Source organism: Trichechus manatus, unplaced genomic scaffold (assembly GCF_000243295.1).
Source record: "Trichechus manatus latirostris isolate Lorelei unplaced genomic scaffold, TriManLat1.0 scaffold00027, whole genome shotgun sequence".
Taxonomy (NCBI): Eukaryota; Metazoa; Chordata; class Mammalia; order Sirenia; family Trichechidae; genus Trichechus; species Trichechus manatus.
The window spans coordinates 1,596,283-1,611,582 of record NW_004443963.1 but is presented as its reverse complement, the minus strand read 5'-3'; the positions used below and the strand labels follow the sequence as shown (position 1 = coordinate 1,611,582).

Here is a 15,300-nt window from a genome sequence, read left to right as displayed (position 1 = left end):
AGTTGTCCTTAAAGTCAGATGTTTGTAAACTGGGGATTTAATGTAGTTCAAATCTAACTCAACTTCCTCACCGACCAAATAAGGAGAGCATGGGCCAGAGAGGCAGGGGTTTGTCTGAGGTCAGGTAGTGGCAATGCTAGTTTCACAAATGAAAAAGGGATTTTCTGGAGGTGCATACAATATTCACATTAACCTGAGAAATTATTTCTAGTGGGAAGTGCACAGGGCTGGGAATTGAGAAACCTGGGGTCTAGTCGCAGCTCAACTACCAACTCATGATGTGACTAGAAAGGTAGGTTAACCTTTCTCTAAAACCAAACCAAGACCAAACCCATTGCCATCGAGTGAATTCCGACTCATAGTGGCCCTATAGGATAGAGCAGAACTGCCCCATAGGGTTTCCAAGGAGCAGCTGGTGGATATGAACTGCCAACCTTTTGGTTAGCAGCCTGAGCTCTTAACCACTGCACCACCAGGGCCCCAACCTTTCTCTGAACCTCTGTTTAACTTTTTAACATGAAACAAGGGCAACCATATTTGCACTTCCTACCTCAAAGGTTGTTATGAGGTTAAATAGTATAATCAAGTTAAACTGAGAGTAAAAAGTAAAAAGAGCAATTGTGTTATTATTGCTGCTGCTATTGTTCTTGTTGTTAGCTACCATATGGTTGGTCCCCAACTCATGGCAACCCCATGCACAACAAAACAAAACACTGCCTGGGCCTGCACCATCCCAAGTGTGGCTCTGTTGTTGTGTGCTGTCGAGTTGATTCTGACTCATTGCGACCTAATAGGGCAGAGTAGACTGTACTCATAGGGTTTCCTAAGCTGCAATCTTTATGGGAGCAGATCGCCAGGTCTTTTTTCTTGCGTAATGGCTGGTGGGTTTGAACTGTCGACCTTTCGCCGTTAGCGGCGGAGTGCTTAACCATTGCACTACCAGGACTCCTTGAGTATGGCTCTAGCAAACCTAGACTTCAAAATGTTTGCTTCTGTTGTATGAAAAGGAGCTTTCCAAAGCTGTTTCACGGCAGTCTGTGAATAGGGTCTCAGGCCACAGCTTCTAGTTTTCTTAGTAATTGTTTTTTTATTCCATCTCACCTTTTACATCCTCTTTTTCTTTTAAAATCAAGAGAAGAAACATTGCAATCCAAACAAAAATTTTGGTTTTTGAAGGACTTGCCTCTTGCAGTTGGAACTGTCCTCAAATGTCTATTGGCAAACTATTAGAGTTTTTTTCCTAAGAGAAGACTATACTGAAGATCAATCTAACAGTAATTTCACCCTGGCTAGTGTGTGAGGGAAGGAGTCCGGGTGGCGCAGTGGTTAAGAGCGCAGCTGCTAACCAAAAGGTGGGCAGTTTGAATCCACCAGTCACTCCCTGGAAACCCCATGGGGCAATTCTACTCTGTCCTATAGGGTTGCTATGAGTAGGATTCGACTCCACAGCAACAAGTTAGTGTGTGAGGTACCAGATGGCAGGAGGTCATGGCATTTATCTTTGTATTCTAGGTGCCACAGGGTGACCTGTACAGAGTACAGGTTCAATATCATGAGGTTCACAGTGATTCCTCACCAATAATGAGGATTATGTCCATGAAAACAAATTTGCGTAGGGAAATTCTGGGTTAAATGACCCAAGATCCAATCTCCAACTAGAGGTAACAATAACTACAGTAACATTTCCGAGAGTACTTACATATGACTAAGACCATGCAGTAAATAAGGAGAATATCTAAATTTATACATCTTAAATGAGCAATGATGAGTACAATACTATTAATTTCCATTTATCATTCTTTGGTCACCAGAGACTTTGCCAAGATGGCTTCCTCCCACTCTTTCAATAGCTATACAATAGCTATACAGATACTATGTATTTCAAAAACATTTTCCCCTTGGGTCTGGTGCCTAATGTAAATTTTCAATGCCTCTTTAATTTTATGAGTTAGAGTCCCTATTCCATGCCTCTGAATTCATGCTGAGTGATTCTTGATTCAAGTATTCTTTTCAATTTCATAAAAAGAGATAGAAATAAATCTATGCTGGGAGAGACACTTCCCAGTGCAAATAGGCCCTCACTAAATACCTACTGAACAAATTAAATTCATTATGAACAAATGTCGTATCAACACGTACAGTGACTTTATCCCCAGAAGCTGATTTCAGTAACAAGAAGTCGAAAGAAAGAGAAGGTGATAAGACAGAACAATACCTCATGCAAGGGAAATGCAGCTTCATAGGAGCCGTTGGTAAGCAAACGATTCAGACCTAAAAGCACAAAAAAGTCCAATTAGAATTAAGACAAGTTTGAATCCTCATGATATTCAAAACCAATGTTAGGGTGGTACTTTTTGGAAAAAACATTCCAGGCTTCCAAATGATTCAAACTCATTTGGGGACACCAAGGGTTTAGAGAAAAACTTTGCTATCGGTTAGGAGATTGGGATCAAGGTCTGGGAAATCAGGTTTTCAAACACAAACAAAACTATGAATCACACTTAATACAACGCTTGGCATAGAGAAGGGAATGTACTGAAAGAAGGGACCAATTTATCATATAGCAAAGTGATTTCCTACCAGGAGCACATCTATTTTTGTTTAGAAGCTTCAATATGGACATAACTAACTCCTCTGCTTTGGACCAGTGGTGGGAATTTAAACAAGTCTCCTGTTTTCAGGCCTCAATTTTATCATCCATAAAGTAAGGATAGGGTTGGATATGTTGCTCTTTTTTAAACAGCTTTGCTGAAGTCAAATCAAACCAAACCAGTTGCCGTTGAGTCAATTCTGATTCATGGTGATCCCGTATGTGTGAGAGTAGAACTTATGCCATAGGGTTTTCAATAGCTGATTTTTTCAGAAGCAGATTGCTGGGCCTTTCTTCCAAGGTGCCTCTGGGTGAACTTGAACCATCAACCTTTCAGTTAGCAGCCGAGTGTGTTAATTGTTTGTACCACCCAGGGATGCCTTTATTGAGGTATAACTCACATATAATAAACTTTACACATTTAAAACTACAATTTGAAAAGTTTTGACTTATGTATATACCCATGAAACCATCAGCACAACTGAGATAGTGAATATATCCATCACCCTCCAAATCTGATAAAGCCCTGGTGGTACAGTGTTTAAGAGTGAGGGCTGCTAACCAAAACGCTAACGGTTCCAATCCACCAGCCGCTCCTTGGAAACCTTATGGGGCAGTTCTACTTTGTCCTATAGGATCACTATGAGTCGGAATCAACTTGACGGTAACCAGTTTGGTTGGTTTGGTTTGGAATCTCTTACTCTTCTTCACACCACCTCCAAGGCAAACACTGATCTGATTTCTGTCATTACCAAGTAGTTTGCATTTTCTAGTGTTTTATATAAATGGAATCATATAGTACGTGCTTTTTTGTCTGATTTCTTTTACTCAGCATAATTATTTTAAGTCATCAGTGTTGTTGTGTATATTAGTAGCTCATTCCTTTTTATTCTAAGTAGTATTCCATCACATAGGATATACAATGATTTGTTTATCTATTCCCCTGATGATAGACTTTGGATTGTTTCAAGTTTTTGGCTATTACAAATAAAGCTGCTATGAACATTTGTGTAGGTAGCCCTGGTGGCACAGTGGTTAAAGCACTCGACTGCTAACCCACAGAGAAAGAGGTGGCAGTCTGCTTCCATAGAGATTACAGCCTTGGAAACCCTAAGGGGCACTTCTACTCTGTCCTATAGGGTTACTATAATTCGGAATCGACTCGACGGCAGTGAGTTTGGTTTTTGTCATTTTTTTGGGGGGGGGGGTAGGAACATTTGTTTATGAGTCTTTATATGGACTATGCTTTCATTTCTTTTGGGTAAATACCTAGAAGTGGAATGGCTAGCTGGGTTATATGATAGATGTATGTTTAATTTTTACAGAAACTGCCTGTTTTCTGAAGTAGTGGTATAATTTTACATTCCCACCAGCAGTGTATGAGAGTTCCAGTTCCTCCACATACTCACCAACACTTGGTATGGTTAGTATTTTTAATTTTAGCCATTCTAATAGGTGTGTAGTTGTATCTCATTGTGGCTTTAACTTGCACTTCTCTAATGACTAATGATATTGAACATTTCTCAGGTGTTTATTTGCCATCTATATATCTTTGCTGGTGAAATTTCTGTTCAAATCTTATGCCCATGAAAATTATTTGTTATTGACTTTTGATTGTTTTTTATGTATTCTAGATATAAGTCCTTTATTAGACATATGCTTTGAAAATATTTTCTCCCAGTCTGTAGCTTCTCTTGTCTATTATCTTGATAATATCTTTCAAAAAGCAGAATTTTTAACTTTGATAAAGTCTGATTTATCTTTTTTTTCCCTTTTATGGTTTGTGCTTTTGGTATCGTATTTAAGAAATCTTTGCCTAACTCCAGGTCACAAAGATTTTCTCCTGTGTTTTCTTCTGGAAGTTTTATAGTTTTAGTTTAACATTTCAGTATATGATATATTTTTGAGTTAATTTTTACATACAGATTCAAGCTCATTTCTTTTTTGCACATTGATAATGAATTGTTCCAGCACCTTTGTCCACTGAATTGCCTTTGTGCCTTTGTCAAAAATCAATTGTCCATATATTTGTGGGTCTAATTCTGGATTCTCTATTCTTTTGATTTATTTATCTATCTTTACACTAATACCACACTGTCTTGATTACCTTAGGATTATAATAATTCTTGAAATCAGGTATGTTAGCTCTTCAACTTTGTTTTTCTTTTTCAAAGTTGTTTTGACCATTTTAGGTCCTTTAATTTCCCTATAAATTTTGAATCAGTTTATTAATTTCTATAAACAAACTCTGCTGGGACTGTGATACGGATTAAACTAAATCCGTAGATCTATTTGGGGAGAATTTACATCTTAACAACATCAAGCCTTTTGACCTATGAATAAGGTATATCTCTCAATTTATTTAGGTCCTCTTTAATTTCTCTCACCAATGTTTTGTAGTTTGTTATTTCCACCTCAGCCAGAAGTAGAAGCTTGATATGTTGATTTTTAAAGTTCCTTTCAGATCAAGAATTATGCTACTTCCTAAAATTCTCCTGAAAGGGGATAATTAGGACAATGTCTCCAATGTCCTTCAGGTGGCTTACATGATGAAAGCTCTCTATACTTTATATCCTGATCAGAATCCACAGGCTTAGCCTAGGGAGAAAATGGCAGTTATCCCACTGATTTATTTTTTGATGGAGGGTCAATCACTGTTTATAAACTTCTAATCACATCAACATACTAATATGCTTTGAGATGCTAGACATTAACACTAATTATCTAAGGAAAACATCTGAAATATAAATATCGATGGGGCCTTGTATTTTGCTTGGTACATAGGAAGCCCTCAATAAGTACTATGTAATGAATGAATGATGATGTATACAACTTTGATCTTCTGTAATTCCTAATGAGAATTCAACATATGTCATCAATAATTTTCAAATATTCCAAATACTAGAAAACTTAAGATTCACAGGGACCTAATGAGATACTCAGACAATAACCTTTGTAAAGTTATCATAATCTATCAAAGTCCTGCAAAATGAGAAAGTAGCTAGTAACTGAAGTCTATCACTTTACTTCCTCCAAACACCAATTTTGAAAACACAAATCAATTTTAAGATTCATTGTATGTACCTATTGTTAAATAAATCTTTGATGAGCTATTAATTGCTATGTTTTGTAAGTGGGTTTCACCAAGTTTAATTTTCACAGTTGTAATAAATTCAGAGTGAAGTTGAGAAACTTATATAGTGGAAGTTTATACTTAATTGAGAGACCCTTATCAATACTGTCTACAAATCAGTATTTTCATGTTATCTGTAATCAGTGTTGGTTCATTCAAGATACCGCATTCAGAAAGACTTTTAGGCAGAAAATAACACTGGATAACATTAATTCTATCAAGAAATTAAATTATCTTCTAATATATTGTTTCTTCTTTCTATGAAACCAAAGATTATAATGAAACGGGGTCAATGGACATTTGTTGTACATTACTGCATATTTTTTGCCATAATGCTTGATCTTGGGTTAAGAATTTGCTCGGTGATTGATTTTTTTCTAATTAGATACTTCTCCAGTTCATCATTACTGATTTTCAAAAGTATTAGGATCTTGAATAGAATTGTCCTATTCCTTTATGAAATGAGAGAACCTTTCATAAAGACCTTTTCTCACTAGTAATAATACCATACTTCCTTGTGCTCTTTCAGAACACTTAAAAATCACTGTTTCTGCCCATTTGCCTCCATCCTGACTGGTTATAAAAACACCTCACATTTTGAGATGCAAAAATTTGGTACAGTAATTATATGGCCTCAGTGTACACAGTTTTTGAGTGTGTAGGGATGGAGATTGGGTTTAAAAGATCTTCAGTACAGTTCCACAAACATTTATTGGATTCCTATTATATGCCAGACACTATGCTAGGCAAAGATGATAGAAAAATGAGTAAGTCAGTCCCCTTATAACTAAGGAGCTTCTTATCTAGACTAGCAGTTTCCCAACACACTAATGTGTTATAATGAATTGTGCTACAAATGATAATACTAATATTAGTGAAGGCACTGTTTTTGGAGTGATTCCATTTTATGAAATAATCCAGAATAGTTACTGCCATAATAATTTCACTTCCAGTCACTTTCTTTCTAGTATGTTCATGATATGTTGTGAACTAGAAAGAGCATGATAAAAAACTATGCATAGCACATCTTAATTTTGTTAAAAAGTCATATGGATGAATAGGAATAACTATAAAAAGTAGCTAATGTTATATTTAGATTATTTAGTACACTAAAATGTTAACAGCGGTTCTCTTGGCAGAATTTTCATGATGTCATTGAAAGTAAATAACCCAAGACAATAAGAGTTTTATATGATTAATGATCAAATAACACTCTAAAAATAACTGCCATAGGAATTTAGAAGAGGGAAGAATTCCTTCCAAATAGAATGGTCACAGGAGACTTTATGGAGGGAATGTGTCTCAAGGATAAGTAACTGCTGCAGAGAATGTGGAGGTTATGTTCAAGCCGGACCCCACTGAAATTAAGACAGATCTAAATCAGGTTTGATTTCACCATACCTACCTACATTGACTCTCACTGAACATAATGCTGTTGTTGTTGTTGTTAGGTGTTGTCAAGTCAGTTCCAACTCATAGCGACCCTATGTACAACAGAACCAAACACTGCCCGGTCCTGCACCACCCTCACAATCATTGTTCTGCTTGAGCTCATTGTTGTAACCATTCTGTCAGTCTATCTCATTGAAGGTCTTCATCTCTTTCACTGACCTTCTACTTTACCAAGCATGATGTCCTTCTCCAGGGACTGATCCATTCTGATAACATGTCCAAAGTATGAACATAATATTCCATGTGTATTCAGATGTGGACTAGGTGGTTATCTATTTCTCCCTATTATATTTTAACTTATGCAGCTTAGAATCAAAATAGTTTCTTTGGCAGCTTCATTATACTAGTGACTCATACAGAGCTTGCATTCAACTACACTCTCAAGGCTCTTCCTCTCATGATGCTGTTGAACAACATTTCTCCCACGCTGTACCAGAGTAGTTGTTTTGCTGAGTTTTAGTGTAGGAGTTTACATTTACAAACTATTAAATTCCATTTTGTTGGATTTGGCTGAGAGTTCTGGACCACTAAGATCTTTTAGGCTCCTGACTCCAATAGCTAACAAACTCAATATATTCCCTCCAGTCTACACCCTACCAGAAAGCTTGATAAACAGGCTGTTTAGGCTATGTCTCAGTTATCAATCTATTGCCCTTCAGCTCCAAATGCACCTTCATTGCCTGCTTTGCAATAATGGAGTAGGACCCTGTAAATATTTCTCCTTGGCCTGCTGGTACAATGCTAAGCTTTGTTAGTAGACGGTACTAGAGAGACACTAGAGGAGGAAGAGGCTTCTCTTCCTGGTACCAGTGTGTCCCTCTTGGCAGGCTTATGCAGTACAAGGCTTCTACAGTGCCCAGCTGCTGCAGTATATGGTGACCAGCAAGACACAGCACCTCCCCAAAGGCAGCTTCATGGCATAGTTCTGCCACTGCAGCACCTGTCTATAAATGGCTTCCCGGAACTCCTTCAGGCAGTTTTGCAGTGAGTTCTGAGGCAAAGCACCACCCTGTGGATGGCTCCCCCAGCACTTCAGAGGGCTTATTCCCAGCGAGTTCAGCAGGCAAAGCACCTCAGCATACTGCTCTACCTCCTAGTGAACCACATCTGCACCCCCTCCAACAAGGTCTGAACTTCAGCCCTGGGGGTGGATGTCTTCCTAGGGGTGGCTGCTGCTCCTAATTTCTGCTATCCCTTTATTCTTCAGAGTTCTCGCTGCCCTTTTCTAGCCAATCTCTTATTACACTAATCCTGTCATAGTTGATTATTTATATTAAATTTTCTCTGTTCAAATTACATGTAGTTTTTGTCTCCTGATTGGACCCTGACTGGTATAGGTCATTATTCAAGCTATTGGTACAAATCTTGCTGGGACAGAGATAAGGACAAAGCTATTAAATCCCCCGATACATAATAATCTGTTTAATAAGGCAGGAAATTTGGTAATATAATATGGAAAGTTCTCATAATCATGGTTGAAATATAAACTGTAGAGGCTGTTTTATTGAGGAGATGATACTTATTTGGAGAATTTCTGAAGTGTAACAGCTCATCTCTGTACTTGAAGCTCCCGCTGCTTGGAGCATCCAATCCTCAATCTTCCCACACTGGCTCCTTCTTGTCACTCAGGTCTCGGTTCAAATTTCACCTCCTCAGTGAAGCTCTCCCTGACTACCCAATCTCAATTAGCTTCAATTCATTCCTACCCTCTACCAGTCTATCTTCATAACATCACCCATTTATTTCCTTCATGTTACTTATTATATTTGCTTGTTTATTGTCTGCTTTCAACTTTTTGAACATAAGTTCCAGGACAGAATGATGCTTATCTCCCTAGCACCTCGCCCAGTGCCTGGCACATAACAGACATTACATAAATATTTATTGATTTAGGAGAATTTCTCTGTGATCTTAGATAAATGAGATGGCATATTATTTAAAGAAGATATTTGAGGATGGTATTCAGATTTTTTTTTTTAAATCTATTGAGGGAATAGTTTCAGGTTTTATAAATGATAAGCATTTCTAGAATTGATAAAAACTTAATAAAGCCAAGGGAAAATATCTGTAATCCCCAAATACCAAATGTAGCTCATATATAGTGTGTGTATATATGTATATATACACACATATATATACACACATATACATACATATATACATACATAAACATAATACACTAATATACTACTCACCAATTTTGTTTTTTCCTTCTTCATACTTTATTCTTTGTAAAATATGATGCACAATTCTACTTCTTGTGGCATTGTTGAAGAAAGTGTCTTTGTTGTGTATGATGAAGCTGCACACACATATTGAAAACACAAGTAGAGGATTAATCAGAGATGATGGATCTAACAATCTCTGCTATAATTTAGTGTTACTCAAATGGAGGTGTCTTTTCAATCAGTCCCAGGGAGCAGCATGAGAGAGTCCAGAGATCACACCAGAGTTCATAGGCTCACAAGTCTGAGTAGTTTTGGTCTGCAGTATCCTGAGCATTAACCTTGTTATGTCAGGAAAGAGCTGAAGCTAAATAAAATTAAAAAACCTTAAACTAATGAAAGTCTAGGTCTCCTATCTTTTTTCTCAGTAAGGCCATTAAATAAAATCAACTAAAAATTCATATTGTTTTTATCTCCTTTTGTCTTCTACACCACATCCTCCCATGTCATAACAACCTGTTGTTTCAGGAGCTTTAAGATCTGAAACTGGTGTGGGAAGATACAGGAGTTAGGTAATGAGCTCTGGTCTGGCTCTGGGGTGAGATGAGAGGCAAGCCTCTGGAAATTGCCTCTATTCCTTCCTCTCCCATGTTCTTTCCTGGATATGATCTCTCCTCTAAAGCACATTTAAGATTACTTTCTCAGCCAGTGGCCCACCTGCCTCCAAAGTTTGTCACATGGCCTCAAACATACAGCCCAACATTGGGTTTTCCAGGGCTGTTGCTACCTACTGAGAGACTCTGCAGTTGACAGAGGATCCTGTGCTTGTTGAAGAATAATGCAGCACAATCCAGCCTGAAGTGTCCATGTCATCCCTTCCCAGGAATGTGATAAATGGTATATTAGAGATACTATAAGTGTAATTCTTTCATAAAGTGTAAAGTGTATTAACTTATCGAACATTTACTGAGCACTCCTACGAGCTGGACACCATGCAAAGCATATAAATGTTGGCAGCCATCACCCTCAAACCTACCTCAGAAGTCCCCTCCCCCAGCAAGTCTCCCCACCCCTCTAACTGCCTTCTTGCCCCAAAGGAGTTCAGTACTTTCTCCCCTGGTGATGTCGCTTATCTTCCAAGTACATTAACGCATTTATACAACAATGTTTATTGAGGGCACCATGTAAGGTATTGATTAAGCAGTGGTAAACAAAACTGATAAGATCCCTGTCTCTGAGAAGCTTACAGTCTAGCGGGCAGGGAAGATAGAACATAAAGCAAAATGAACACGATCATATGACAAAGAAGAGCAGGCTTGACCTAGTTTTGCATGCCTTTCTCCCACACAAGACTGTGAGCTCCTTGAGGACAAGAGGTTGAATGATAACAATTTCTGTAAACCCCTGATCTAGTGAGTGGCTGTCACATGGGAAAGGTTTTTGAATAGAAGTATGTGAGAATCATGGGGGTTTATGCTGGGGAAATTGCTATTAAATATTTTTTTTCTCGAAGAAGATGGAATTTTAAGAATTGTTCAAATGATGGGAGGACAAGTGAAAACTGGACCAGAAGAAGGGTGGCCCCAGCATGAGTTTGGTTTGGGAAGAGGGTTGGGAATGTGAGTGTGGGATAACAAATAATGAAGAGAAAGACCAGGTAATTTAAGGACATTATGTAAATCATGATAAGTGATTCCTTGGAGAAGTATTTTTCTCTCGAATTTTCTTACAGAATATTGTTCTCAGAAAAAGTAATTTGACTTGGTAGATGAGAGATAATTGCTAGGTGGGTAAACGAGGAAGCTGTAACATTTGCCTTATACTTTATCTTGGGTTTTCTGGAAACATTTTATGGCATCAAAGAGGAAGAGGGGGAACACCAAGAGTTATATCAAATGTGTTCCTTTTATTTTATCCTTCTCTGCTTTTTCACCTTATTTGAGACACACCATTGCATTTTAATACCAAATAAAGATGTCATAAAGAAACAGACAACAAATAAAAACGTCCATTTTTGGCTCACAATTTCAGATGATGTACGAAAGCTGATAAGCACAACCATGCTTGACAAGACAATTCAGGGCTAAAAGCCCATCACCCTCCTCCATTAAATGGTTTTCTGCTTCCTTCTCTTTTTATAGCACCACATTAGATTTTGCAAGCTCATGTAATAGTTCTCTATAATAAACACCACAGATGAGCTTCAATATTTTACTTTCCTCTTCCTTACTTTCAGTTTGTACCTGAAGATTCTATAGTGGAAGTCAACATATAAGGTGCGCTAGGCACTATGCTAAGCATTTGGGATATGTTAACTCATCCAACCCTTACAACAACTCATGAGGTAAGTACTTATAAGCCACATTTTATAGACAAAGAATCAGGGAGATTAAGTGACATGCCCTAAGTCACTTCACTAATAAGGAGCAGGGCCAGGATTTGAACTCAATCTGGCTCCAGAGGTTGCCCTCTTAGCTGCTACACTCGCCTGCCTCCCTGTGTTAGAAACTCTCTGACTCCTGGAGGATGGCTCTCCCTGAGGTCAGCCCAAGAGTTGCCGTGCCTGGAAGGCCCTCCTGGCTTTCAGTCATCCTTTGAGCCTTAGCTCAGGCCACAGGTCCCTCCAAAAGTCTTCCTTGACCCCCCTACCCTCACCTCATCCCTGCAGTATGCTCTGACATCACCTCTGCCTTCCCTTCAGACTTTGAAGTCATACGGATCTCAATCTAAACCTTGGCTTTGCCATTTACTATGTGGTGTTGGGGCTGTTCTTTAACCTCGCTGGTCTCAGTTTCCTCATCTGTGAAATGGAAATTACACTGCAATCACCCTTATAGGGTTTTTGCAGACTTAGGTCAGATGATGGTGCAGTGCTGAGCCCAGTGCTTGCCATTTAATAAGCTCTCAGAGTTGTCTGTCATTATTGCTGTTGCTTCTATTATATCGAAATTGTCTGCCTACATGTTTGACTTCTCTATTTGAGCTTGTAGAAGGCAGGGAGTGGCCATGTTCATCTCTGTATTCCTAGCATTAGTACAAGGCTTGGCACATGACAAATCCTTAAATTTGGATCAAATGAGCTAAAAAATGAGCTGAACGACTGGAGGCCGCTGTCTAATGTTATGGATGATGAGACTAAATCTCACCTCCTTACACCTTGGCCTCTACTCTTGCTTCTCAGAAAGCTTTCTATAAACTTCTCTGTTTCAACTACCAGCTGAACCATATCTTATACACTGCCTCTCTAAGGATCTTATTGTGGGGTGTGGAGCAATTCTCATTTTTTCTGTCACACTTCCAAACTGCTGGGATGTTGAGAAGGAGTAGCGATGATTCTTTACTTCACGGTACTCAAGCTTTTCTTAGCTACAGACAATTATCTTCAAAATGAAATCTCTCTCTTATACACACATACACACACGAACAGGCACACAATGTAAGCTGAGCTGTTCTGTAGATGTGAGACTTAGGGCCCAATCTCTGAGGCATCAGGGTCCCACACAGGCTATAAAACTCGCTGTTATGGAGTGAATTGTTGTTAGGTGCTGTTGAGTTGTTTCCAACTCATAGTGACCCTATGTACAACAGAACAAAATGCTGACTGGTCCTGTGCCATCCTCATAATCGTTGCTATGCTTGAACCCATTGTTGTAGCCACGTGTTAATTCATCTCCTTGAGGTTCTTCCTCTTTTTCACTGACCCTCTACTTTACTAAGCATGATGTCCTTCTCCAGGAATTGGTCCCTCCTGATAATATGTCCAAAGTAAGTGAGACAAAGTCTGTCATCCTCACTTCTAAGGAGCATTCTGGCTGTGCTTCTTCTGTTATAGACTGAATTGTGTCCCACAGAAATGCGTGTCAACTTGGCTAGGCCATGATTCCCAGTATTGTGTGGTTGTCCTCCATTTTCTGATCTGATGTAATTACCAATGTGTTGTAAATCCTAATCTCTATGATGTTAATGCAGTAGAATTAGAGGCAGTTATGTTAATGAGGCAGGACACAATCTACAGGATTAGGTTGTATCTTGAGTCAATCTCTTCTAAGATATAAAAGAGAGAGAATTGAGCAAAGAGGAGAGGGATCTCCTACCACCAAGAAAGAAGAACTGGCAGTAGAGCATGTCCTTTGGACCCAAGGTCCCTATGCTGAGAAATTCCTAGACCTAGGGGAAGACTGATGATAATTACCCTATCCCAGAGCTGACGGAGAGAGAAAGCTTTCCCATGGACCTGGCACCCTGAATTTGGACTTCTGGCCTCCTAAGCTGTGAAAGAAGAAATTTCTGTTTCTTAAAGCCATTCACTCGTAGTATTTCTGTTATAGCAGTACTAGATAACAGACATCTTTCAAGACAGATTTGTTTGTCCTTCTGACAATCCATGGTATATTTCAAATGCATCAGTTCTTCTTCAGTCTTCCTCATTCATTGTCCAGCTTTTGAATGCACATGATGCAACTGAAAATACCATGGCTTGGGTCAAGCACACCTTACTCTTTAAAGTAACATCTTTGCTTTTTTTTTTTAACACTTTAAAGGGGTCTTTTACAGTAGATTTGCCCAATGCAGTATGTTATTTGATTTCTTGACTGCTGCTTCTGTGGGCATTGATTATAGAGTGAACTGTATCCCCCAAAAAGATATGTTGAGGTCCTAACCCCTGTACCTTTGAATGTGACCCTATTTTGAAATAGGCTTTTTCTTTTGTTATGTTAATGATGTCATACCAAAGCAGGGCAGGTCCAATTCCTAATCCCTTCTGAGTGGTGTCTTACAGAAAGAGCAGAACAGTCACAGACACATACAGGGAAAGACAGCACATGAGGATCTGTCTACAAGCCAAGGAATACCAAGCTGAAAGAGACAAGGAAAGGTCTTTGTCTAGAGTCTAGAGAGAGAGCATGGCCCTGCTGATACCCTGAATTTGAACTTTCAGCATCCAGAACTGTGAAAAAATAAATTTCTGTTCTTTAAAGCCACCCACCTTGAGGTATTTTGTCACGGCACTCTTAGGAGACTAAGACACTTGGCTCTGCCCTCATACATTGCTGTTGGGAGTGTAAATTGGTACAAACTCTATGAGGACCATTTCATGGGGTCTATCAAAATTATGCATATATCTTCATCACATATCTTCTGACCCAGCAATTCCTCTTCTAGAAGTTTATTCTACAAATACACTCAGCCACGTGCAAATGACAGACGTACAAGAATGCTCTTTGCTCTTTGCAGTATGGGTTCTCATAGCAAAAGTCTGCAGTCTAAATAATTCATCAGTGGGGGGATAGGATAAATTATGGTATGACTCTACAATGGAACACTCTGTGGCTGTAAAGAGATTAAGGGTGCTCAGCATAGATGTAAAAAATCATCAAGATAGTATAGGGAAGAAAAGGAAGTTCAAAACAGGTACACAGTTATTGGTTTCAAAGAGGAAAACATATGCATATGTGGAAGTACATAGATATAAATGTATTGACACACACATTTGCTTGTAATACACAGGATGACTACGGAAGGATACATAAACATCTGGAAACACTGGCTGCCCCTGAGAAGGAGAACTAGGTGGCTGGCTGGAGGTCAGCAGTAGGAAGCAAACTTCACTGTACTCACTTAAGAGATTTTCACCATGTGAATGTACTACCTATTCAAAATTGAAATGTTTTAAAAATTGAAAAGAAATTCTAAGCAGAAAATGAAACTTCTGTTCCAGATCTTGTTGTTACCTTCACCCTAAGGGGTGAGGAAGGAGGTAAACAGCTGAATTGGTTGAGGACCAACTATGTGATTGTTATCAACTGAACTGTGTCCCCAAAAAGATATGTTGAAGTACTAACCCCCTATACCTGTGAATGTGAACTTGTTTGGAAACAGGGTCTTTGAAGATATTATCAGTTATGTTAAGATGAGGTCATACTGGAGTAGGGTGGGTTCTACTCCCATCTGAGTGATGT

At 38.8% G+C, this 15,300-nt stretch overlaps 1 protein-coding gene across 3 annotated transcripts in view; it reads right to left on the bottom strand.

The window, feature by feature from the left end:
• ANO4 (anoctamin 4) overlaps window positions 1-15,300 on the bottom strand; it is a 401,164-nt gene that overhangs the window by 108,479 nt on the left and 277,385 nt on the right. For all 3 annotated transcript variants that reach the window (XM_012554834.1, XM_004373749.1, XM_023728951.1), the window contains 2 exons: window positions 9,371-9,477; window positions 2,216-2,271 (listed from right to left, as the gene is read on the bottom strand). In XM_012554834.1, coding sequence (XP_012410288.1) covers window positions 2,216-2,271; window positions 9,371-9,477 — 163 coding nt within the window. The remainder of the gene's footprint in view (window positions 1-2,215; window positions 2,272-9,370; window positions 9,478-15,300) is intronic.